This window comes from Bombus pyrosoma, linkage group LG4 (genome assembly GCF_014825855.1).
Source record: "Bombus pyrosoma isolate SC7728 linkage group LG4, ASM1482585v1, whole genome shotgun sequence".
NCBI lineage: Eukaryota > Metazoa > Arthropoda > Insecta > Hymenoptera > Apidae > Bombus > Bombus pyrosoma.
Window position 1 is genome coordinate 6779265 of NC_057773.1, and position 27412 is coordinate 6806676.

General features: G+C 36.9%; 1 protein-coding gene across 41 annotated transcripts in view; it reads right to left on the reverse strand.

Annotated features, from left to right (window-relative positions):
- LOC122566465 (calcium/calmodulin-dependent protein kinase type II alpha chain) overlaps positions 1 to 27412 on the reverse strand; it is a 159017-nt gene that overhangs the window by 41272 nt on the left and 90333 nt on the right. For 21 of the 41 annotated variants that reach the window (XM_043723744.1, XM_043723721.1, XM_043723752.1 and 18 more), the window contains 2 exons: positions 19028 to 19088; positions 5385 to 5474 (listed from right to left, as the gene is read on the reverse strand). In XM_043723744.1, coding sequence (XP_043579679.1) covers positions 5385 to 5474; positions 19028 to 19088 — 151 coding nt within the window. The remainder of the gene's footprint in view (positions 1 to 5384; positions 5475 to 19027; positions 19089 to 27412) is intronic. The other 20 variants (XM_043723746.1, XM_043723724.1, XM_043723755.1 and 17 more) reach the window with 3 other exon arrangements.

The following is a 27412-nucleotide window of genomic DNA, read 5'->3' on the forward strand; positions in this document are numbered from 1 at the left end:
TCAATTTGGTACTGCGTATAATTGTCGTTTGGCCGGAAATTGTTCAATCTGATTTGAATGCGGGAATAATGCAATTTGATATATCTCTATGTAAAGAAGATTTTTCGTAAGAAAATCTTCATGGAAGAAATACCGAAGAAAAATTCTGTTGAAGAAAAAGCAAAGAACCAGAGAGATATTTTTAAAGAGAGAATTACGAATTGCACTCGCGAAAGTACAATCCTGTAAAAAGGTCTTGAATGATTCTGCTCTGGCAATGTATGCGAAAAACGAAGGCTTCCAGTTCCTCCAAATATACCGCAAAGAAAAGAGCAGTTTAAAACTGACCGAAGGGAACAACTTTCAGAAACACGTGGAATGAAACATTTAACCTTATAAAGACGATTGATATTATTCCACATACTTTCAAAAAATTTCAATTCCCATAAAATTATAAAAGATATAATCAAATTTCTTTTTAATGGTATTTTTTTCAAATTAGACATTTCAACTAAATTGAAATCGAATCAAGGAGCGTTGATTAAATTTTGTCTAAATATCTCTAAATTGCAAAGAGATATTAAAATAAATTGTTACATTACGAGTTATTATTAATCTATTATTGCGAGTATCCAAGCAAAGGAACAATTTTTTAATATTATGGAATCGAAGGATGTTAATTAAATTCTTAATAATTTTCGTAATTTTCATAATAATTAAATTAACAGTTGAAGCAAAAAGATAACACCGAATATGAAAATATCCATCGAATATCAAATAACTAAAAAGATTATTCTACAATCACTCTTTTACGCTAATGGAAATGTCTTGATTAATAACAAAAAATATCATAACTCTTCTAATACTGCTTCAAATTCTCCTAAAATATCTTTTGGAAGCATTCAGAAATATCTATCGTCAAATCGAAAAATTTCTCAATAACTTCTATTACTTTTGCTTCTGTCTTCTATACATAAATGGGACTACTATGATCAGTATGATCGTGTCCGAGTGTGTAATCGATCATGATTAACGAGAAATCACGAAAGAATAGATGGTTAGAATAGAGAGTTAATCAGAAACGGTTCAGCGACAGCTCATTAGGGCGGGTTTCGATGGTGTACGATAACGAAAACTCGATGGCTAGAATTCAGGTCGACAGAAATACAAACTGTACACGGTTTCGAGTGGTACCTCGATAGGCGAGTAGTATACGTCTCTGCTAAGTAGTGGTAAGTAGACAGAGCCGTAGACAGGCGACGAGAAGTAGTTATTACACATACAGTCAAAGATTTACTAAGTATCAGGTTATACATATACGTTCACGTAGGTTGAACGAGGCAAATGGATATAGTCGGACGCGATCGCGTTGCGATAAAGAGGGTATGTTTGATCTCTGGGCGTGTTAGTGAGTGTAATTTACATGGTAATGAACTTCAGCGACAGAAATTGTTGAAAGAAGTACAAGAGACTTTGAAAGTCTTATGGTAGAATAGATAGAGCGTTTGATTTTTACTAGAATGATTACGGTTCGAATCTTGGAATGTTAGAAAAATTTTAGTACTTCATTTTCCAGTATTTCGTTGGCTACTATAAAAAGAGAATATTAGTGTATATAATGATGTCGCTGTTAAATATTGTATTATATTTAATGAATTTAGTGTACGGTTGGATATTTTAAAAGTTAATGTAAAATAGTGGACTTTAATTCTCTAGTTGTAGAATAATGGAAATGAATATGAATGATTGTCACCATAAAATAGTAGTGAGATTGGTGAATACTAGTAGAACTGATAAATAATAGAGTATTGACTGATTGTAAACTAAATAAATAATTGTCATTACAAAATAGTGAAATTAAGAGATAGTAGAGCCAATAATAACGGAATTGTGACGAAATGAATGAATAGAGTAAAATCAAGAAAGAACTGAAATTCTCAATTGGGTAAAAATGATCTTTATCGCAACGTACAGCGAAAACGACTATACTAAATCCCCTAAAAATTGCAGGGAACGATTTTCGGTAGTAGAAAGATACGATAGACGAACAGACTATAATACAAGAAAAGAGGAAATCCGCGGTAGAGCGGATCGAAAGTAGCGACACACAGGTGGTGTTTATGCGTCTACAAAGAAGCAGAGAGAGATAGTTTCGTGAGAAAGATATAGTACAGCTCCACTGCAAATTCGGTGGGCAACGACGAGTAAAGCTCTCTACCTTTCGACAGTAAACACGCTCTTCATGACTGCGTTATGGAGGTTCGTTCGATTGCCGCTTATAACACGAGCTTTATATAAACATAAATTCAATCCGGATCCTTTTGCACACAATGAGATTAATTAACTAACAACGTTAGTAAATATACTAATAATATATAATTATAACGATTCTATTGCCTAAACAGCTTTTTACTATTTAACAATTTTCGCGTCAAATAGCAAAGTGAAATTATTCGTATAATTTCATTATGAAATTTGTAACTTGTAAAATTTCATTAACAATGTTGGTTCAATTACGCAAAGAGATTCAGGAAGATCTGTATCCTTGAACAAATTTCTCGAAACATCTTTAAGAATTGATCAAACGAAATAAATTTCGCTCAAATATATTCCAAATCCATTGTATCCGTTTGAAAAATAGTATATAACAGTATACGGAGAATTTATTGCAAAGGAAAAAGAAAGTTTTGATAGGTAGGAAAATAAACCATTATAAATGGTAGTCTGCAAAGTAAAGGCTGTCGCGCAATCGACGAACCTCCGCGACAGGTTTACCAATATGCACATGTATATACACATGTATGTCTATCGGTAATCGGGGCACAAGTGTACGCAAATATAAGGTGGATCGTAACTGGAGAGGGCAAAAGGATGAAAAGGGGGGAGGGACGGAGTAAAGCAACGAGGGGGATACTTAACTACTCGAGCTATTGTCCAACGATCGATTTGCACGTGAGCAGGAGTACTATCTCTCTAATAATAGGCCGATATGCGCGCGCAAGTGCCTGCTCGTGATTTCGTTACGTTGCAAAGGGACCACGAAGAGATTTTTTATCGAATTTCTAGAAAAAACCATTACACCGATACACGAACTATATTTACCCCACGTCAATTAAATAAAAAAGAGAACTGTCATATAAATAACCGGAGAGACGTAACCGACTATAAAAATTATCGTCGGTTTCCAAATTATCTAAGGGTGGATATTAAGGATTTAATCAATTCGCAGAGTACAGGGTCGTTAAGAAAGGAATGGATGGTTCCAACACTTTGCACGTAGAAAGAAAATTGTTGAAGAAATTGAAATAAATCTTGAATTAGCCTATGAACTAATACAACCTAGATATGTATCTTCAACAATTCTGTTTTTAAGCAAAACGTTTGAACTGTCTATTTTATTTGTAACGTATAGACTGTGGATGTTTATGCAATTATGAGTTACGAATAAGTATAAATGTGCAAGAATGAACGAGAATGAACAGAAATGCGTTATTTTCGACATTTTGTACATATATACTACTTTCGTAGCTTTCCTGCATACTATTATCTTTACGCTCTACTGGTTCCACTTTGATGACGCTGATAAAAATAAGAACTACAAGAAGGCTAATATGTATAAATAATTTTCTTTTTGAAACACGACTATCGTTTACAAAAAACTTCGTTACAACAAAACCATTGGCCTTGTTGATCGATTCTGTCGAAGAATTCTCTAAAAAAAAAAAAAAAAAGTAGAGAATTATAATATCCATAAATCCATAAACATCCACAATCAAACGGTAACCCTGTATATCCATTCGCTATCCTTTCCTCTACTGTTTCATGACACGTAAAAAAACAAACACCGGAAATAGTCTAAAAACTGGATTCTCGGCCGCCACGATAGGCGTTTCGACGATCGAAAAGCAAAATGTAAATTCAGGTGCAATTATCTTCGACCGACTCCACTGGGGAAGGCCACTCCGTTTTGGATCTGGCGGTAGCAGCGAGAAATCCAGTTATAGCCGCGCTTCAGGCGCGAGTAGAGCGGTAAATTCAGATTCGATCCATTAGCGGAATCTCGCTGGGAGAATTAACTGTCCCGGTTCAGGGCTCGAACAATTAACGAGTCCAAAAGGCTGTGAGCAGCCCGCGCCGCGTGTACACGTGGAATACGCGCGCTGAATCGTGCCGAGCTGATCGAAACCGATCGTCGTTCGATCATCGGAGGTAACTTTGGAGCCAGGCTCGAAAACTCCAGGTTACATTAGAGTCGACGAATAGCGTTACTCGATCCTGGCCTCTCGCGACATCGCTAATTTCCGATAGCAAGTTCGAGTTCAAACGGATCTCGAATGGCTGCATCGATTCTTTTGGACGCTGCAACTGCCATGAATTTGTGCACGAGAGAATTTTGAAAGGAAGTAATTATAGTTGCGAATTTTAGTGAAATTTCAAAAAAATTGTCTGGGGGATGTTTAATCTATTTATTTGGAATTTTAGTGTTTCGCTTTTCTAATACTGATTGACTCGAACAATTGATATTAATCATATTTTGTTCTATGGTTTTTACTTTAATTGCAAGGGTGGCGTTAAATATTTCTAGGAAAAAGTAGAAGAGTTGATAAAATACGGAAGCTTAAAAATAAATGCGATATTCCTTGTATTCTCGCTGTAATGCCTAGAAAATTAATCATAGTATTTTGTAGAATTGAAAATGTGAAACACGAAGGAATGAATCTAAAAATATTCCATCGATCTCAAAGTATCAATTTACAGAGTATTTCTCTTTCCATAAATACGAAAGGATGAATTTACGATACGTTAAATCTATCCTTTGAAGATTCACCACAATTATCAGTATATCGATCCCAATATTGCTTAATTACCAAAACAATATTTACTAATAAACATGATAAAAATGTTGTGCCCCAAAATTTCACTATCACTCTCAAGATAACAACTATAATACCTCTTGGTCAGCACCAAAGATCGATGACAGCCTTCATAGAGCCATCCCAAACTCTCAACTCATTAATAAAGATAACAGACATTACAGTGAAAATTTTACTCCGATGTCTTCGATCAGCCACGCAGAATTCCATGCGTACACGAGGGTACGAAACGTACCAAAGACACGAACACAGAAAGAGAGAAGTTGAGACCGCGGGAGGCACCTTCTCGGTGCGGCCAGGTTCCTAGAAAGATTCGTGACATTCGTGGGTGGCATAAAATCAGATATCAAACTGGGTGCACGTATTTGAACGATCTTCTAGAACGAGGATCGTCTCCCTATAATTTTGGGGAGGGGGTGTTGTGAACCGGGGACAAAACACACGAAAAAGAGGGGGAGGCTAGAAGAGAAGATTTTCTTTTTTTCTTTTTCTTTTTTCTAGAAGTGACAGAGGATTTCTGGGTGGTCCTACCTTTCACGTCATCGTCCTCGATCGTTGTGCTGCTGTCGGTCGATTCCTTCACCTGAGAGCCATCGCCCTTCTTCGTGATGATGCTCCGACCTGGAGCACGCAGAGCGTTTCAGTAAATCGGCATTGGCTTCGTTGGATAATGAGCGGAAATAGTGATTTCAAAGATAGACAAAAGTGGAGAGAGAGAGACAATAACAGAGTGAAAGAAAAGAGATTAGAATAATTGGCAGAAATAAGGTTAGGCTGTTGGATGTTTGTTAATTTTTGTCTCAAGGACGGACCATAGCGAGAGCACACAATTTGCACGAGGCGATCGCAGGATCGATTTTGAGGATTTTTGGAGGAGTAATTGGGATTCGTTTGAGATTGAAGAAGGCTGAGTTTCTTTTTTTTTTTAGTAGAGGTTCGGAGACAGTTTTGGTGAAGATTGTTTTTAGCGATCAAGATAGACACGTGTCTTTAGAGGAGGATAGAGAATTCTTGTTGATCCAATAGATCGTTCGATTACTTGTTAGGCTGATTGGAAAATTCTATCGCTAGGTTTTAGCTTTATTTGGAAATTTTCATAAATTACAGCTACGTAATACAGATTTATATATTTTAATTGTCGAAACATGAACTATAGAAATTAACTGTTGCTGGCAATGTCACGTAGAAAATGTCTGCAACGGAAGTCGTAGAATTTTAATAATAAAAATTGAAGATTCAACGTGCAATCACAAGACGACAGAAGATCTCATAAACAATAATGATTATTTGATTAAAAATCAATCAATAATATATAACTAACATTAACACGAATTTTATATTGAAGATTAATTCACGCAAATTCCAGTTAAAATAATTGGTCTCTTTCCTTTCAAAGAGCAAAGGCAATAGAATTTCCTAATCAACCTAGATAACGGAAAAGCTGTGAAACAATCGTGAATGAAGTGCATAGAATGACATTCTACCTTGAAATTTCGAGAAATCTGAAATTGTGTTGAAGCGTAGCTGCCATCAACAAGTGCACATTTTCGTATCTTTGTCGTGTAAAAATAGCGAGGCGATATAAAGAAGCCGGAAGAAAATACGTTGAAGAATTGATCGAACGGGCAACATCGTTGAATACGATCTTGTTTGGGCGCTTCCTTCGAGGAACAAGAATTATTCTATCAGAAGCCGTTCCCGTGGAAACGCGCTCTAAGGAGCAGTAAATGTCGCGGTGAGATTGGAACGAAGTTGAGGCAACAATGGGAGTGAGCGAATGGGAACCACCTATCCTCCATTTACGTGCTTCCTCCTTTCTTTCTTGTTTGACAAAGGACGCTCGTTGATTATGGAATGTCGTCAGAAAATTAAATGTTACAACGGTGCAACAAGAATTTTTCTGTAGAAAGGAGGAAACGTCGTACAAATTCCTTTGAAGGGACAGAAAATTTGTATTTTAACCCATTCGAGACCGATTTCTAATTGAAAAAATATATTATTAGCTATTATTACGAGGTTTCAAGGGTCGTGATGTTGCATTACTTATTTTTTTTTTTTTTATTGGAAAATGTGATTTATTTAGAAGATCCTTTCATTTCTTGATATTAATGTTTCTTAATTCTTTTACTTATTAATCCTTATTTATTTGGATTAGTCGCTTCTTTGTCAGAAATATTTCTAAACACTAAAACAACGGATAATAATTAAAATGGAAAACTCGTATCAAAGCAATAAAAGGATACGCGATGCAAATAACAAAATGAGTTTCTATATAAATTGTAGAAAAAGTTATCCAAGAGCCTAAAAATGCAGCGTTGTAAATTTAGAAAGTTTCTGTGAAAAATTGAAATTACTTATTTTGATCATTTCAACAATTAATTTTGCACAATATTCTTTGTAATATTCTTTTTAGATGATTTATTTCTCCGACTGTCGACTGACCTCGATAACACGAGTTTCTATCGTGTGATGTAAGTGGCGCGTCACCATGGTTTCGAATGGGTTATGCAACGAAATTTCACACGAGTATATCTCGATCGCTAGAATGAATTATAGAGTTGAAATTTGAGAAAGAATCGAGAAAGTATTGAGAAAAAAGACTTCTAGGGGGGAAACCTTCGACGCCGAAGAAACTTCGACTTCGTTCGGTTCCCAGAATGGTCGAAGCGATATCGACTTTCCATCGAGATCGACGTAACGATACTTGCAAAAGAGTCTGGTGAAAGCTGGTGTCTTTAGCAACTTCAAGGCAATGGAAATTTCTCATAATTTAACCCTTCCAGAGCCAATTATATCTCTTCTTCGAAAAAATTACTTTTGATGAATTATTACTAAAGAGAACACATTTCTTTCAAAGTATTTCGTAAACTAAAAGTAAGATTGTTTCCACGGAAAACAAATATTTTTATTATCTATATTCTACTCATTCTACTCATCGATCATGAAAGGGTTAAAATAAAAAAAAAAAGAAGCGATTTAACTGACTTCTATCGTTACATCGATCTGGTCATCTACAACAAGAAGATCCTCTATCCAATCGTCCATGCTATCTAATCACAGTTCCACGTTTCCAAAAGATTCGTCAGGCAGGGGACTTTGAAAGACAGACAAGAAATAATCTTAGACGATTATTAGATCTTAACTAAGTAACAGATCAAGTAATCTAACTTTCCAGAGGCAGAAGAAGCTAGATAGAAGATGGATGCAGACCGCACAGGAGAAACGAAGAAGAAGAAGAAGAGAGACAAAGATGAAAGAAGGCGCAGAAGAAAGGAACAGGACAGAAAACATGAGAGAGTGAAGGAGAACGGTTTTCCACAGGGTTTTATGGTGTAGAACGTTAAAACAGTGCATCGTGTTCTGCATGCGAGACAATTATCGTGATCAGACAAAATTGGAGCAACTCTGCCGATGCTCTCAAGACGACGTATCGGTGCCAGGAGAAAGGGAAATAAAAAAAACAATGGTCCTCTCGTCTTTACCTTCTGATGGCTCCTCTCGAGAGCTCGGCTTCGTTCCGTGCCAGCGAAGCGTCGCAATGTTTCACAAAAACGAAAGAAACAGGGAACAGAAAAGAAAGAAAAGAATAATGGTACCATAATTTGCATGCTGAGCGGCGTGCGTTTGCGTGTCGAAATATTTTCGTTTTTCGGGGGTAGAACATTTTTGCGATGGTGTCGTGGCGAGTTAGGATCGACAGGCCAGTTCTTTGGCGGTTTTCTATTCGATTTTTAATTGCTGTATAATTCGTGTCATAGTACGTGTCCGATAAAAGCGCTTTTATCAAGGATTAACTTTCGATAGTTTTATCTGTGTAATATATTCCTCGTGGTTTACATTATTGTATTTCTCAGCTTGTTCGCGGTGTAAATTGTGGAACCAAGTGCTATCGATCGTTGATCAAATTAATCATTGAGTACCTCAAAATAATTACGACCGATTAAATGATGCTTTAACGGAAAGTTTTTCTCGAATTACTCAAAAGTGTTACAATTAATCTACTTCTGAAATAATACAATTATTTGATCAAATGAACTATTAATTACTTCAAGTAATATTAATTGCAACATTAATCGATTAAATGATACTTTCAGGTAATGTACCTTTTCATGATTCGAATTACCATAAACTGATACTCTTTTTCATCGATTGATATTATGATAAAAACGTAGCTATCCTAGTCCGCTACAAAAATACCATAGCTAATTGATCAAATTATTCATAAATTACTTCAAGCAATATTAACTACAATAGTGATCGATTAAATGGACATTAGAGAACAATTTTGTCCCGTAATTTGAATTACAATAAACTGCTACCTCCTACAATTTTCATGGTCGAGCCATTGCACGATAAATAATACAACAGTTCATCTGCCCTACAGATAATAAAAACGCAATTCTCCTGAAACAACTGTCTGATAGGAATATCATGCTAAAGAATTCATCGGTGAGTGTCAATTTACGGTAACTCGTCGGTGGTTTCCGAAAGCTTCCACGAGGCGTGTCCTAACCACTCCCCTAACTCATAAAAAAAGAACACCCCTTAACCTTGCTTCCACCTTCCAACGAGCGCCTTCCCTCCCATCCTATCCAAAATTCATTACTCAATGCGAATTGAAACGACCGTTATCCGGAAGCTTTCACCGGTGCTCCCATTTTTTTCAATGAAAACCAAGGAAAAACATTTGTACGTAGATAGGAACCTGGGAAATAACGGTGGCGAAAACGCACGATTCTCTTCGCCCTCTCGTCACGAAGGGCGAAAAGAAAAATTGAATCACGCGAGAGGACGCAATTATTGCGAATGTGCGAGTCACCTCGAAGAAGGCGAATCGTTCTTGTACGCGCCTCTTGAATAATTTACCGCTGGGAAATGTTGGGAGGAAAAATGGCGGGAAAGGATGGAGGGCACTCGGTTCCGACGTTGGTATAAATATAACGAACGAAACTCCTCCCCGGCGTATAACATCCGTGTACTTTCGGGGTTGAACTCGAGTTACCGGAAACCTCACGACTTCCACGCGGTCCGCACGGTGTTCTTATCTACTTCCGCCACCAGGCTTCGCTTCCGCCGAGGCAGCACCGTTTCGCCGTTTCCTATGATTTTATCCTTTCCTTTACTTTAATGTGCTGTTTTTTTACTACGTTATTACGGCTAGTATCGTGTAATTGGTATTACCAGTGAATTAACGTCAAGAATATAACGTATAATAAATATAATATCGCGTACGATTGTTAGGGGCATATATAAAGCACTTATATAATTGTCTGTAGACACGAAAATTGAATTTGTTACTACCTTGAACTTTTTTCCTCTGAATTTTCATTTTAATGACAAAACTTTGAGAAGTACGTCGGGATATTTCTCGATTTTTTGAAGGATTAGCCAATAAACAAGAAAACTCGCATATAAACCCAATTTGCCTTTGAAGGATTAATTATTGTAGTAGTATTTATCAATGTAGTTAAACATCCTATTAACATCGTACTTGTTTTGGTTTGGAGATTGTAACAAAGTTAAGGTATACTTCTTATGATACTGATCGAGATTTTATTCATTCGCATAACAGGCGTAAATATCTAATTAATTTTAAAATATCGTTATACGTTCTTTTCTTATTAAGTAAGAGGATTCTGTACTTAAACAAATGAAGTAGAAAAGAAAAAAATAATACAAGTAAATTAAATAGCAAAAAGAGATACCGTTCGATTTCAGAACAATTATTTTACCAAAAATAAAATTTATAGAAATGAAATTGTACGCATGAAATTTTCTAAAAATAGTTTCTATCATATCTTTGTAGAAACTTATGTCTCCTATATGCGAACGCGGAGGGATATAATGGGAAATAACACTTCTACCAGGTATTCATGAAATATAGGTAAAGTTTCGAAATGGAATTTTCATCGGTTCTTCGGAAAGTTTTAAAACTTAAAGAGAGGAGGTCTCTGTCAGAAATCGAGCGGAAACTCGTTGCCTCGACGCGAAGGAACCTCGTAAACGGACGTTTAGTGTGAAAACGACCCTTTCCGCCGTGCTGCCTTTCCGTTGATAAGAAATGCGAGCAACGGGGCTAGACAGCGGAGAAGCAAGCGTGAAACGAAATAAAAAAGAAAGCGAAGCAGAAAGCGCAGCCATGCCAAATGCGACGCGAGAACGATTGTTCGTGCGGAACATTCCTGTCTCGAGTCTCGTTCTGAAATTGTTCGTTTAGAAATCACCTTATTCTCGCGAAATAATTTGCAAATTGTTTCCATTCCGACTCAGACCGAGGAAAATCTCGTTCCTTTAATTTCGGGATAATTTTTCCACGAACAAACGAACAAATGGTATTTTTCCTCTCTAAAATCTGGACGATTTTCCTATGGATTTCTAAATCTTTGATTTATTAATTTAACTGTATATATGATATGTAATGCTCTTGAATCATTCAGATCTTTCTATTAAAATTTAGCTGCATCGATCACTTTTTCTAATGGAAGATTTTCTCACTCAATATATCTTTATTTTAAAAATCTGTTGTTAGAAATATTGACATTTCTAAGAGACGTTCTTAGAAATATTCTATTATAGAAATTTCGTAGCCGGCTCGATCCTCCGATTCGGTATGCATCAATCATAGTTCAAGGCTAAATTCCCCCACTGCGTCTCCGTCATTACGTGCCACAGAAATTCTAACATAGAAATTTTACACGCGTGCCATAAGCGGCGATAAAATCGTTAGCAGCGGAAATCTGTCGACTTCTGAAGCTTGTCAAGCTACAGCTTAGCGGAGCTAAGGATAATGCAAGGAAGAAGTAGTGGGGGATCGAAATCAGCCATGATGGTGATAATCGAACAGAGAATCGGCTTAATTGTTTCGAACAGCGTAACAGAACGATCGACTCGATTGTATCGGAATTTCCCACGAACTGTATCGTTTGTTGTTCGATTAGAGCCGTGTAAGTCCAATTCCTACGTATGTGTATCATATGTATATGTGTATGAGTGAGTGATGTGCAAGCACAGCTTATCGTTTATCGATTAGATGCATCTTCTTTCGTGTTAAGAGGCGTCGAAAGAGCTTTCTTTCTTTATTATTATTATTATTATTATTTTTTGATATTGTTCAGAGATGAAGGGTGTGTCCTTGCACCTCCGACCCACTTCGCGTTACCTTGTCAAAAAAATCAGTCAGATTAAGAAATATAGACAGACAGAGAAAGGGAGGAAGGTATTATATAGAGAGAGTAAGAGAGAACGATTGGTCTCGTTTGCTCGCGTTCTCTCGTCCGGAAAAACCGAATTCGCTCGGAGATTCATGGATTCGTTCCCGACGCGGAATTCATGAATTCTTTTTTGCCGCTCGGAAATTTATGGACTCGTTCCTGGTTTATATTTATCCATACATATATATCTACGTATATATATGCATACATATATACATGTACGTATGTACACACGTAAAGGAGGACGTGTGTTAAATATAAAAGTACCTTCACATAAATTCCGATGGCGTTTAGGGGTCTCGTCGACACCTCGAGATTTATCGATTCGATGAATTTTCAAGAGGCCGTGCCGAAATCTTGTGGAGCCGGAGAGAACATCGAAAAAAGAAATTCTCTCGAAAAAGAAACTCGATGACCACGATATACACGTGCACGAGCATTTAGAAGAATAAGGAGACTCTAATTGGGAATAAGAAGCAATCCCGACTTATAAATTTGTCTCTCATTTAATAACGATTCCCGAGATTCGAGTTAACGTCTTTTTCTTTCACTTTTTAGAAACCAGAAATCGGCTAGATTCTACGACTCTGCTCGTTCTTGAAAATAACGAAATATTTTCCACGTTTTCTACAGCTATTGTTATTTATTGAAGCGACGTTTAAGACGGTTATCGAACATCGGTAAATATCGTCGACCAATTCTCAATCGTTCAGCACACGAATAATCCAACGGAGACGTTTTCGTTTATTTTCTTATCGATTTTCGATTACCGATAGCCAGACGAAGATGCAGAAATAATTTTAGGGAAGAAGAAAAGGGTGAAGAGAGAACGCGAGCCACGAGTAAATGCTTCGTTTATCATTTCATCGAAGAATCATGAATGAAACGACGCGATTCATAATGTCGATCGATCGATGATCGTCTCACGGGGATCGTAGCCGAAGGAGAAAGCAGATGGTTTCTTAGCTTTGATCCTGAAGGAAGAAATAACGATGAACGTTTTTCGAGAGAGAAAAAGCGGTTACAGGTACGTAATGTATCCAGCGATTTTTTCCTTTCTTTTGTTTCAATTTCTTCTGAGGGATAGAAAGCAGCTTTGTTTCGTTTCGTTCACGTAGAAACGTTGATTGTTCTCTCGAACGTTGGCCATTCTTGATCGCCACCTATCGCGATGACGAAACTTTCAAACGCAGAATTCTCTTTTCGCTGAAATGATCGTGCTTTGTGAATCGATCAAATTTGTGAGTGAAGTTTGTGACTTCGATTCTGTGACGAATGGCCGAACGAACGAACGAAGGAACGACCTAATGGCTGATTTGGCTGATAAGAGAAATCGTGGTGAAGAAGCCTGGGGACGGACTGCGATGACGAAGTAACGTTACAACGATGTTCATCATTTTGCTCTTTTTCAGTTATTTTTCCCTTAAGTTTGTTTATTATTGTTGCGTAGAATTGGACGTAGAATTGATTAATTTTAATATACAATTTAAATTTAGTTTATATTTATAGAAAAGGTCCATAATTTCGAGTCTTTCCTTGCGCCAGTGATGTGCAGAAGTTTCCACAGCAAGATCCTTTACTTTATATTTTAAAAGCGATATTTTAAAGTAATGTTAATTAATTATTCAACGGTGTTTATTTATTTTACTGTCCTCCTTTCTTTTACTCGTCATACTCTTACGCCCGATATTAAAATTCTTTCAGACATCGCTTTTGGGACATAAAGTGAAAAATCTATCTAAAGCTTTCACGCATCACTGTACCATAGATTGTGGGACATTTGTCTAACCGTAAAAATTTAACTATGGTAATTATACGCTAATACGGTGGTGATAGCGTTAAGGGAAAGTAACGTTCTCGAAATGGAGCATCGAAAGAATAATTAGAAAAAAGGGGAAGAAGAAAAAAAGAAAAAGAGGATATCGAAGATCGAAATGCAGAGTTACGGCGCAATTAGATAAACTTAATTAAACTTCCGGGGAAATGAAATCGGGAAAACGAACGACAGACTCGAAAGACAATACCTCGAAGTTAATTATACGTTGGTTACCCTGAAGCATCTTAATTGAAAGAGTAAAAGAGAGGAGAAAAGATCGCAAGAGGTGAAAAAAAAGGAAACGAATGATCGTTCGCTGTCTTCGAGTTGGTAATTGAAACAAATTGCCAACGACGCGGCAGCGAGGGCCGTCACTCTTGTTTCTACACCGACTTCAGGAAGGAAATAGTTACATGGTAATGAAAGTATTTGATATTTCGCGCGATAACCGCCGCGACTCGCACGCAAACCTCGAGAAAACTCGCTCGGTTTCGTTTCTAAACCGTTACGAATTTTCATTGTTAACGAGAACTCCCCTTTTAGATTAGAATCGGTCTTTCGAGCCTTAAATTATTCGTAGACAGCCATACAAATATAATAACACATGCTGCTATTACGAGTTACACAAAGAGTTTTTCGAAAAAGCGATTTGAGTTAGTAATATAAAGTTTTGTATAATTTAATTTGAGTTTTATATTATCGATTTGAACATTGCAATTTAGATCGGAAATAAGAGATTTTCTATAATTTAATTCGGGGATTAGAGTATCAATCTTAATATTAATTCTCAATTTCATAAATTTTGAATTCGAAATAACAAGCGTTTGAAATAATCAAGCTTTATAATATTCAATGAAAATGATAATATTACCTTTAGCTTAAGTTTAGCCGCAACCTTTTAAGGATTCAATTACATTAAAGTTTATGATTATCTTTTCGTTCAATTTCCATCATGCTTTGTAAAGTAAGATACTTTTACATTGAATAAATGAAGCTAGTCTTTAGAGCAGGAGTTATCCTTTTCTTCAGTTTCCAACTATCCTTTTAAAAAGTTATCCTTTAAACTTTAAACTAGTAAAGTAATTCTTTTCGCTACTTTCTACTTTAATTTTTAACGTAAGCTACCCTTGTACTAAACGAAATTAACGTTCACAGTTTTCCGTAATTTCCACGGTTCTTAAACTAATTTAACCTCGGGTTAAATGAAACATAGTTATTCTTTTCAACGATAAGATAATCTGCATTTTCATTCTCATCTTTACTCTTTCGAATATTCCACGTTCGAACGTTACCTTCCGAATATCACCTAGAATCTCATTCCAACAAGTATTCATCTTAATTCACAAGAAAAAAAATAAGGAAATTGCTATATCAAAATATTTTTTCATTTTCCACGAATTATCCCATGATCCATTTTTCACTGTCACGTGTTACCAACACGTATTTGCCTACGTGAAAGCAGACGAATTGTCCCCCTTGTAGTGTCCTACCTGATTCTACTTCGAGCATGAAGTGTCCCCGACGATGTGTCTTTTTTTTTCTTTTGCGTATTTTTTGCGGTATATATATGTATTATATAGACGCAACAATAAAAAATATATAGACAAAGAGATCGTAAAATTGAGAAAAAAAAAATAAGAAAAAATAGGTAAACGAGACAAAAAGAAAAAAAAAGAGAATGAACAAAATTACACACAGGCTCTATAATCAGACAGTGATAAATCGTGTCTTTTGGGGGGGAGGGGGAGCAAAAAGTGGCGTTCGTATCGCGTTCCGGGTGTCGTCTCTACGGATGCAAGATGCTCATCTACTTTTCGACTAAGTTCTGGGTGAAAGATCGTAGCATTCTAGGGAAACTTTTGGAGATGTATACATTAGTGTATAATATTGATGTGTTTGTAGAGAGGCTGCAAGTACACGCGTGTCACAGATACGCGTACTTGCCTCCAGATGCACATTTGGCACGTTGTATGACTTGTATATACGTATATCGAGCATCTAGATTCAAGACGGCTATACCAAAAGGGAATCGTTTTGTATACAAACGTACATAATATACAGACATGTATTTGCGTATAGTAGATATTCATACTTTGTATTTTGGAACTTTGTTTCTAGCAGAAATTTCTCTTTTTCGCTCTTTTTTCTCTATTCCTTTATACTCTCTAACGTTCAATGTCATTTTTAACTAATTCAAATTTACTAAGTATTATTCGTATAATTTTGATTAAGTATTTCAATGTCGAATTAGATTAGAAAATATTCGATTGGTATTGTCATGAGGAATATGAATGAACGATGAGAATATTCCTTTCTTTTGGTCAAAAATATGGATGTTTCGCGCGTCGTTCCAAAATGTGCGGCATGAATGCAAAGACAAATAGAAAAAAAGTGGGGCACGGGTTGTGTGTTTCGCATTTCGCTGATGTCTCGTTGACAGAGTAGAGGCGCTACAAAGTGGTCAGCAATACTAAACGCACAATAATCATTCGTAGGCACTATTCGCCAGTGGACCTAAACAGTTGTGCTCGACACGGTCACGCGATATCTCGTAAATGATACTTGAGTTCCCTCCTCTGATTATATATCCAGCGAATTCGCGAGGAAGATCGGTCAAATTATAATTTCTTTTCATTTTATTTTCTAGAAATAATATCTTTCAAATTTTCCTTTCGCTGAATTGTTTTCTAAATTTAACCTTCATTCGATATCATCGAATTTTAAGCGACTTATTAAAGATCAAGTTGAATTACTTAATTTTAGAGTTCCAATTTGCATTTTATAGAATATAAGGAATTTCTCGCGTAAAATGTACAATTCAAATAATCTAACTGAAATATAACTGAATTTTTGTAATCTATATACTTATGGCTCAACGATACCAAACGATGGTTAGAAATAAAAAAAAAAAAAAACAGGAAAATTTGTTCATTTCGTGAATTGAGCAAATTCAAAGATGTTCTCAATTTGTAATCGACGCGCCGATTCGTAAACGAAACGTACAAAGATACAAAGAAACAAACGATGAAATGAACGAATGATTGGTGACGATCGATGATTCCTCGCTGATAGTGATCCACCAGATCTTAGAAACGCTCAAACTTTCTTACAGTGTTGGAAGTTAGAACGATCGTCTGACACTTTGATCACCCGTTGGTCGAACTTTTGCTACTGGGAATGCGCTTCGAAACGACGAAGCATGACTCTGATGATCGTCGTTTGGATATGATGAGGAGAAAACTGCTTGAGTCCACTGTGACGACGATTCGCGTTACCCAGAACTTCGAAACGATCGTTCTCGTCGGAATTTTATTAGAAATAAACAAAAAAAAAAAAAAAAAGAAAAATTACTAATAAAAAAATATTATTAACACGATGCAATTTCTGGATAACGCAGCACAGTCCTTGCAGGGTATGAGGTGCGAGCCAAGTGCATCGACTATGAGGTACACGATGTGTGAATGAATTATCATGATAATTTATTGTACCAGTGTGCAGAGCGAGCGAGGATGAAATTTGTCGAAAATATTTAAGAAGAACCAATGAGTTCGATCCAGTGAAATTGTTACGATTGTGAGAAGCGATTTGTGCATTGGGCACGGAAAAGAGAAATTTTTGTTGGTGTTGCCAATGAGAACGAATAGTTCCAGGGAGATTTTGGGGGTAAATTTCATCTCGCTGCTCCGGTAGTTCAAGTCTAGAGGCGGGGATCAACGCAAGGGGCTCTAATTCGTTCGGTGCACGAGCAGGAATGATCTGCGGTGCTTCATTTCGTGGCCACCGTTACTACATTTTACGTCTGTTTATCCAATTTTTTTACTCTTTAATTTCCACCGATCTTTCTGTAGGATTTTTATTCGACGACTCTTTCGAATAATCGAAAGGCTAAATTGGGCCGAAATTTCAATATATCTCGATCGAAAGAGATGTAACTGTTATTCAAAGAAAAAAGTAGATGACAAACTTTCCAAATCATAATAAAAATTTTCTCTAATTTTCTCCCAGAGATTTTACTCCACGATCCCTTTGGAGTAATTGAAAAACTTCAGATCAACTGAATTTTTAATAGAATTCGGCCGGAGAAAGACTAACCGTGTTTTACAGCAAGAAATAGACCAATAACTTTTTAGTTCCACGTCGTTCTTCCAATCTTCTCTAATTCCTCCATCGAAATTTGATTTTACGATCCTCTCCGATAATCGAAATCTAAACTGAGCTGAATTTTGAATACCGTTCGATCGAAATAAAGCTACCTGTAGATGTGTACATCCCTCTACCCAAAATATATAGCGCAAGGTATTACACACTGATTCCAATAAAATTTTCATTCTACTCAACAATTCCATTTTCAAAATATTCTTTAAAGAGAGAGAGAGAGAGACAAAAAAAATACCGTCGTTTTATTTCCTTGAAAAATTGAGAAGCCCCTGGGATACCAGCTCTGTCCTCGCTATTAAACATCCCTGGACTCTCTTTCATCAAGTCAGACGCTTCGCCGAAATCAGTGCGTAACACCTCTGCCGGGCCCCCTATTAAGTCCTGCCATTGTAACGGCGGGTCGTAAACACTCGCGTTTGTCGTGGAAACAAAAGGGGGAAGCACCCAGCCTGTTAACTCCACCCTCGGTAAAACAAGTAGGGTGGCCGTGTCTCTTAATAAGTGAAATAAAAGTGCGTGCGCGAGGCCACGTCATGAAGCACCTTTTGAAAAGAACGAAAGATCTGCTGAACAGAACCTTTATAAAAATATATACACATATATAAATATATATATATATATATATATATGTATATATACATACAGAAGAGGGGGGTTTATAAGAAGAATAAACGGGGAGTGAGAGAAGAGAGACGAGGTGGATTTTTATGGGTTATGAATTCTGGAATATAAACAGAGAATACAGAATGTATAAACAGAGAACGAGTATAGATACACAGAGAGAAAGAGAGAGAGAGAGAGAGAAACATGTATAACCGAAGGGTTCGAGGGTGAAAAAAGAGAGACATATAGTCGATAGTGTCGTTTAGAGAAAGATAAAGACAGACGATAAGGTCGGGTAGGGTTGTGGGCGTAAAAATTTAATGGGAGATATAAAAGTACTGTCTGTCGTGGTCCATGAAGCGCTGAAGAGGGCCGGAGGTACTTACCCTGTGCATCATACTTACTGGAAAAGTTCCTCGTCGCCAACATGGTCGTCAGAATAGCGCCCTGTGGACAAAAAAGAATACCGGCCACGATTATTCCTCTTCTACGTTAATCGAGAGGACCGAGGAGAAAGAGAGAGGGAGGGAGGGAGAAAGAAAGAAGAGCAAGAAACACGACTCGCTTAACTTTAACCGGGAGAGGAAGTCGTACGAACGGTTGAACGAAAGTTAATCGCGCGAGATAAGCTGCTCGGCGGTTTTTCATGTTTTATCACCGCGGCGAGTTTCAGCGAGATCGGGGGATGAAGATTGGGAGCGCGGCAATGGCTTGTTAATTGGAAGCAATTTAGATTTGTGTTTCGTGCTCTTGTACGTGACTATACGATTAACTTGCAAGAACCTCGATATACCTCGAGCGGTTGAGAAGATCAACTACGGTGTTTGAAAACTTCTTTGTTTTAGTACTTGATCAGATCACATGATTAATATATCTTTACTCCAAAAATGACTCATTTCGATGGAATTACTCAATTTAGTTTCAGCGGTGAACTCGGCTTAGATGAGGAATTCAAGAAACACACATAAATAGGAAGTAAGTCGACCTTTATTGCTCATTTCAGCTAACCCTCTAGTCGATAAAGAAAATTCCATTCTTCTAATTACGCAATCTTCCAACCTGACCAAAGCCATCGAATCTTTTGACTACATTATTCGGTACTACATAGATATTTCAAAGAGTATAAGCATTCTAAAAGATTCGATCAATCACGCGAGAATAAATCCTACCTCTGTAATTACACAAGCTCCCAACCTAATCCACCAAAAAGATCATCGAACATCAATCAACGAGATAACAGTTTGAAAGACAGTTCTAAGACTTCTGACCATCCAATCATTAATCAATTTCACTTTTCCGAATGATGTAACTCGAACCTTCAAGTTCTCCATTGCAAGTTTCATTCAACAAAGGATAAAAATTTGAAAGAAAACTCCAAGAGATCCGTATTTGAATAGCCGAAAGACTCGTCTGGAGTTCGATCATGCCAATTTCTCGAGAACAAACGGCGATCTCGCACAGACACACGTGCAAACGCGACCGAATGCAGTCGTTCAGCGCAGCTTCTTTGTACGGCGGCTGATGGTACTTCCGGTCTTTGGTATTGCACGTTATTACAACGGTGAACTTTGGACCTAGAGACACTCGATCCCGTCTGCACGTCGGTTTTCCAACGATAATTCCCTCACGCTCGAGAAATTCTATCGTTATCGGTATTCCAAACGTTGAACGACGATCCAACGAACGTATACCACGTTGGACGAGGCACACGGATCGATAGATTAATAGCCCGCCATTAATTCGCGTCCCGAGTGTCTTTTATCTAAATTAAACGCCCACTCTCGCTTATCGACCTGTTACTCGTCGTATTAAACGATATTGCGCGGAATCGTGTCCTTTAAAAGATGGAAGTCGCTTTAAAGAGACGAAAGAAACGAAATGTTTTATTCATCGACCTCTGCTAGATAGCAAGTGGCTTCTTTTTTTAATGTACGTGTTCCTTTGGAGTAGAGAGGCCTTGTTAGATCATATATTAAATACATTTCGATAATTACGTCGATCCAGAGGTAAATGCAATTATCGGTGAAAGTGGAAACGTATTTGATGAAATCGCTTTTTTTAATGGCCGCTTATGATCGTGATTACATAGGAATGAATTTGTTAGACTTCTATGAACATCGTCTCTCAATTTCTTTTCTTCTCTTTTTTCTTTTCTACGTACTCATGAGGTAGATAACGAGCTTGCGTATTATTCTTGAATATATTATGTAGAATTATTTTTCGTCCGGGGATTTGAATTTATGCGTTTCTATATGCGAGATAACCATGCTATTGGCTTTTTGCTCGATCCCTAATTGATTATAATTTCTACAATTATTAATACGACAATATTATAAATACATTACACGATGATAAATAATAATTAAACGATGGAAAAGAATTGGAGTTCGAAATTCGGGAAAGAAAAGCTGGTGTTATAAAATTGTCGCGAACATCCAATAAAATGCGCATAGAAGTTAACACCATTCAAAGAGAACAAGATGAACATCGATCTTTGCCGACCGGAAGGATTCATTTATCTGTTGCAAGATTTTATAAAATCTAACTCCCCTTTAACTTGAACAAAACGATATTTATAACAATATCTTCGATACTTAACATCTCATGATTCACGCAATTCCATAATCTGTACAATTTATAAGTCAACTTGTTATATACAATAATGTGATTTCCTGAATAAATCCGCTTTCCTCTAATGTCCATCGTAATATGATAAACGTATCAATTTTTATCAAATTTACCAATAAAATTACATGCTCGGTATGTCTCGACAAAGAGCCGGCAAACAGGTTGATTACCTTTAAACAAGCAAATAATTAAACAGGAAAATGACTAGGGCACACGGACTAGTTTCAGGCCGACTTTCTCGAAAACCGGAAGCGTAGAAGAGAAGGGGGTGGCGACAAATACGAGCGAACTAAAGCAAACAGAGCTAATAAGAGTGGCGTCGATGCAACGTTTGACGTATCGTTCGAGCATCCAGAAAATATTTACGACAAATATTTGCCGGCAGAACAATCGATTTCGATTAGAGGCCGGTTTCTATTTTCGTGTCGCGCGAGCCTCTGTAATACGCGTCGTGTATTTCAATTCCGAATATTAAATACGTGGACGGGCCAGGCAGTAATAGAGAATCGGGCCGTCGCCCTCCTCTCGCGCGATTAAATATTCATGCACCGTATTATACGATACGCCTCCGTTTCTTTCCGAGTTGTGTAAGGCTCTCGTTCGATCGCGCTGCGTGCCGGCCCGGTAAACGAGAATCAATTCCTTCGTTTAATTGAAACAATTCCATGTATTAACTCGATGGAAGTTTACTGCTCCGTTCGTATCGCATGAATATTGAATTTTGATCTTGCTCCCTGATTTATTTGTTGACAGAACTGGCAGACTTTTAATCGGAATAATTATGAAACATGTTACTTTGGCGCGTTATCTAACGGACAATGTTATCTAAATCATTCGCATCGCTGAAAATTTCTCTGGTTCGCGTTTATCGTATTTTAATGGTTCTACAAAAATTTAGATAACTACCATAATAGTCCGTGCGTTAAATCATTTTTAACGAAGTATATGGACATGAAATTTTCTCGCGATACAATGTTCGAACATATTTGCGAATCGATGTATTTCGAAACATCGTCTGGCCGAACGATCTCCGTAAAGAATCACGCGAAATCTCTTTCGCCTGCCGAAAACCATTAAAAAACACCGAGTAAAAAGACCAGCATTTCTCTCTTTAATTACTCGGTATCATAATGCGAGTAACAGCTTCGTGCACTTCTCATCGATCTCTCGACGACTCGTAATTACCTTGAAGAACATCAAAGCAGCTTGTTCGTCAGGTGAAAAATTCCAAAGAAAGGAAGAGAGGAGAGAAATGGAGGAAATAAAAACGGAAGAAACAGAGAGAAAAACAGAAGGAATGTCTGATCGAAGGTTACACGGTTGGCCACCAGTGTGTTCGAGTGTTCCTTTTGAGCCCCGGAAAGTGGAATGGGCAGACAAAGCAACTGGATAGGAATGGAATTACTATGTTCGAGTTTCGAGTTTCACGCCGGTTCTCGCGACGATTGAACAAACTCCGGGAAAGGGGTCGCCGTTTAATAACTCTTGGTCGAACTCGAAACTTCGTCATGACGAACTTGGTGTTTTCCTTATTCTCAGTTCTTTAGTTTCTCCTTTCCTTTTTTTTTTCTTGGTGCTTTGCGTGGAAGATCATATTGCATTTAGTTTGAAAAAATACAACCGGTAGATTGATTACTCTGTAGATTAAATATAAGGGGTGGCGGTCTAATCTCGTTGCAACGAACTTTCTTTATTTTCTTGCGAAAAGTTACGTACTATTTAATTTAACGAAATTGGAAACGAAGGAGTTAGTCGATAAATGACTGTGTAGGATAGATATTGTATGTAAAAATAGACGAATTGATTGATTAATGGCTGTGAATGAAGATTAAGTATATACCTCAGGAATGGTGGCTTCCTGTTGCCTGCACAGCACGAATTTATTCCTCAATGCTCTCATGTTTGTTATCCTCTGTCATTCACTTCAACGATGAATTTCAGCTTGGTGTGCGACTTTTATTAATAGCTTCACACGCGAAACATCACTAACAATGAACAACGTTTGAATGTCATTTGAAGTACAAAGATTTTTTCATTTCCAACAATTGTAGAAATCTATTGCAATTGATATTCTAATCTGTATATAACCTAAATAATTCTACTCCATAATAATAGGAATAATTTATTTGATTTCGACCAACTGAGATTTGGTTCTAATCTTTCTAATCGCATATTTCCTCATCCGATCTTCTTATTCATCCTTTCATACATTATTCTTCAGCTATCCTTAACCGGGATACTGCATACTAAGAGTCTACGCTATAGTCTCTACATTATGCTAATAAGGAGATAGTAAGAACTGTGAAATCTTGAATGATTTGTCTGTATGTACATTCGATGATCTAGGTTGATGGTAAAACAGCTCCAAAAGTGTATCTTTATTTTCGAGAAATTAATAAGTCTTTTCTTATATCTTACTCTATACGTTCTTTTAATATTAGTATTATGTTCTTTTTTAATATTAATGTTTCACGATTTATTTCGATAAACTTTTCATTATTTCTATCTACCACGAAATTGCTGTATATCTTTGCAATGTTTAGCATTGAAATTGTAATAGAAGCATTTAAAACGTGAGAAAGTATTGCACTGAGAACATGAGTTATTTCTTCTTATTATTTCTGCCAGCTATTGCTATTGTTAATCGTCTGCTTATTGCAATAATTTTATTTATATTTCTCCTTTGCGTGATGTATGTCGCTAATCCTCAACCCCCTCCCCCGAAGAAAGAAACGAAGGTGCTCTAATCACCAATATCCTAATTAACCTAGTGTGCAGCTCATGACTATTTCATCAAACGAGATCGCTCCCTTAAACCGATCACGAAAACATTATTAACGCCATCTAACACCCTTAATCGAGTCTCGGGTCACGAATCACCCGAGAGGCAATGCACGAACGCGCGTCTACCAGTCTAAGTGTACCAATAGCCCTTCGTAAACCAGCTGGACATTAAGTTCGTGCGCTAATTACATTCGGTTTAATGGAACAATCGCGTGATTGAAGGCTCGCCCTCCAGCTGCGTTCAGATACTATCGTGAACTGAACGAAAAACACTATTTCATGGGGGTGGGGGTTATTTATGCGAATAGTATATCTGTGGATTAGTAATTGGTTGCTTAATCACTGCCACGTACGAGATGTACGATCGTTCCCGTAATTATACATCGTTCGTTCGATTCTCTGCGGATATTGTTAGACAAAAGTTTAGAATCTTTGGACGAAGTTTGCGAAGGCTGGCAATCTAAAAAAAAAGAAGAATTTTTCTTTAGGAAGCGAAGAATCTAAGAATACAGAAACTTCTTTTTTAGAATTTGAATCTGGTTTGCGAAAAGTTGAGGATCTTTGGAAGGTGTTCGCAAAAAATCTAAAGAGTTTAAAGAATTTTACTTTGGGCCGCAAAGTATCTAGAAATGTAAAATTTCTCATTTTCTACAAAACAGATTTTAAATTTTGTTCGTCAAATGTTGCGAATCTTTGGGCGGAGTATAAAGTCTAAGAAGAAACTTTTCTCGAAGGAAAAGTATCTAAGGATCCGTGAAAATTAGAAATCTAAAATTTCTAAAAATGCTCTTCAAAATTTAGACTTTGAATTTTGTATACTTAAAAATCCTCTCGCAGCAGTGTAAAATCATGCTGTCGGGAAAACGAAACATAGAATTCAATAAAAAAAAAACTGTGAAAAATGTGAAATTGGAAAAAGCATATATGAAAACTGCGTATCTATTCATTACGATTCAATTTATCTACATTTCTACATCCATCATATATTTATTCCTATCGATCAGAACGAAATACAAAACCAATGCCAGAACAGATCATTCGATACCAAAGGTAACAAGATTACGAGCTTCGTTCCTCGCTACTTAACAATTACCTACCACTTCGCTACTCCAATTATTGCTATCATCCTGTTCCTGGTACACGGATTATGCTTATCATGCTACATTCTAAAATTCATTCTAAAAATGGAACACGTTAAACCACAAGAATCTCGTAAAGTAAAATCAAAAGGTAATCCATCTATATATCTGTATACCCATATGTAGGTGTTTGTGTGTCACGCTTTGATCAGAAAGTAATATTCTCCTCTTCACATTTCCAAATACATTTTCACGGGCGCAAGAATCAAAGCTACATATATAGAAAAGCGAACAAATTTCACCAGGCTCGATTAATATTCGGCACACATCGAACGATACACATACTGTCCACTCGAATAACTATATCATTGCTATTCGACGCGATTGTCACTACAATTTCGCCAGTCGTGTCCATAGAAACGGATCACTTGACAGTACACGCGTTTCCAACGGCAATTCGTGCCACACTGTTCGCAACAGTTGGAATCGTAAAAGTCGTCGAAGAGACTGACTAGGTAGGGGAGTCGGAAATCCACGAATTCCCAATCAAAGAAAGCCTACGTAAGGCCTTTGCCACCTCCAATTCCCGTGTTTAGTATCTGTGAAGGTGTTTCGAGGACGAAAAGGGGATTAGGAGACGATCGTAGGGGGAATATGGCTCTTTCCCATGGTTGGGAATGTGATAGCATTTGTAAAATGATCTTGGTTTCTTTATTTCTTTGAAATTCTATGGCCATTTATAATTATTTAAAATTTAGAAGGTGTCGTATTAGTTTACGTGATAAGTATACTGCGGATTTCTATGTGTTCGTGCGAAATTTGAAGATACAAAAGTGCACAGAACGTGAAATATTTAAAGCAGAATAAACTCGTATTTTAATCTGCGTTTAAGTTTTATTACTACCAATCAAATTCTATTGATTGCAACAATTTCGTAGGAAAGTCTGCGGTTTAGTTAGAAATAATTTCCCAAGTTGCCCTGGAATTTTGTTGTTTCGCTACTATGGGATTGTACGAACGATTTTAATTCATTTCTTTTCTTCGAACTTTTGTGGTTATTTAGAATTTTATTATTGCACTTAAGCAACAATCTTTCATTCGGATGATATTGTTACATTCACCTGATATATCGGAAAAAACCTGTTCTGTGTATGGGATTACCTACTGCTTAAGGGATGATTGAAAAAGTTATGTAAATGTAACACCACGATGTGATTGAATATCGGCAAACCCGTAGTTGATTCAATTAAGAAAAATTTCTAAATAGAATTTCTCTTCAGAGATGAAATAGTCCATTCAAAATAGAAAGTGGTGAAGTTCTTATAATACATTCTTCAATAAAGATCGATGAAAAGTTGACCAAAATTGCTGAAAAATTATCTGTACAGCGAATGTGAAAAAATACTCTTCTAACGCGCCTACTTTCTAAATTTTCATATTTAAACATATTCTATTCCTTATCGGAAATAAAACTTCGATTCTTTCGAATTTCTATAAAATTTCTATAAAAACCAATCCCGATCTCCTAATAGAAAGTCTGACGATTTAAACGTAAAACTTTTCCGCTTAATATTCCAATATAATATTATGCACACCTGAAACGAGGACTACAGATTGATCAATTGTTTCACCGCCGAAAAGAGGAGCCGATTGACCCGACAAAATAGCCACGCAGCAGCAAGACAAAGCGAACTCAATTTCGAGTTTCCTCTGACCAGTTCGCCATGGAGTTTCATGGGTAGAAAGGGAGGCCAATGGTTGGACGCTAAACACCGGTTTATCCTGACAGAAGCCGTGCGACTATAGATCATTTAACGGGCTGGCGCACCTTAACACTCGATGTCTCGAATCGAAACTTGCGTGTAACTAGTTAACTGGAGTTCCGGTACAACACGTCGCCAGCGAATTTCCGTTGTTAATCGAGAAACTCGCGACCTCGTACGTCAGCCTCTAATTATTGGTTCTCCCATGGACTTCAGGCTATAATATTACTCGTATCCTAATTCGTTATATTTAACACTCATACCACTGTATAGACATGTATATTATTCGAGCGTTGTTAAAAGTTTTCCTTTATTCTTTGTCAGATATTTTAGATTTTCTCGGGAAATAATATCAGTATGACTGACATGTAGGGATATGTCTTACATTCATAGAAAATTTTAGGATATAAATCATACGTGTGCACGATATAAGTTTATGTCTAATCTAATACGATAAATCTACCGCTCATAATTATCCAAACGACACACGACGATTAACTATGAATATTTCGCGACT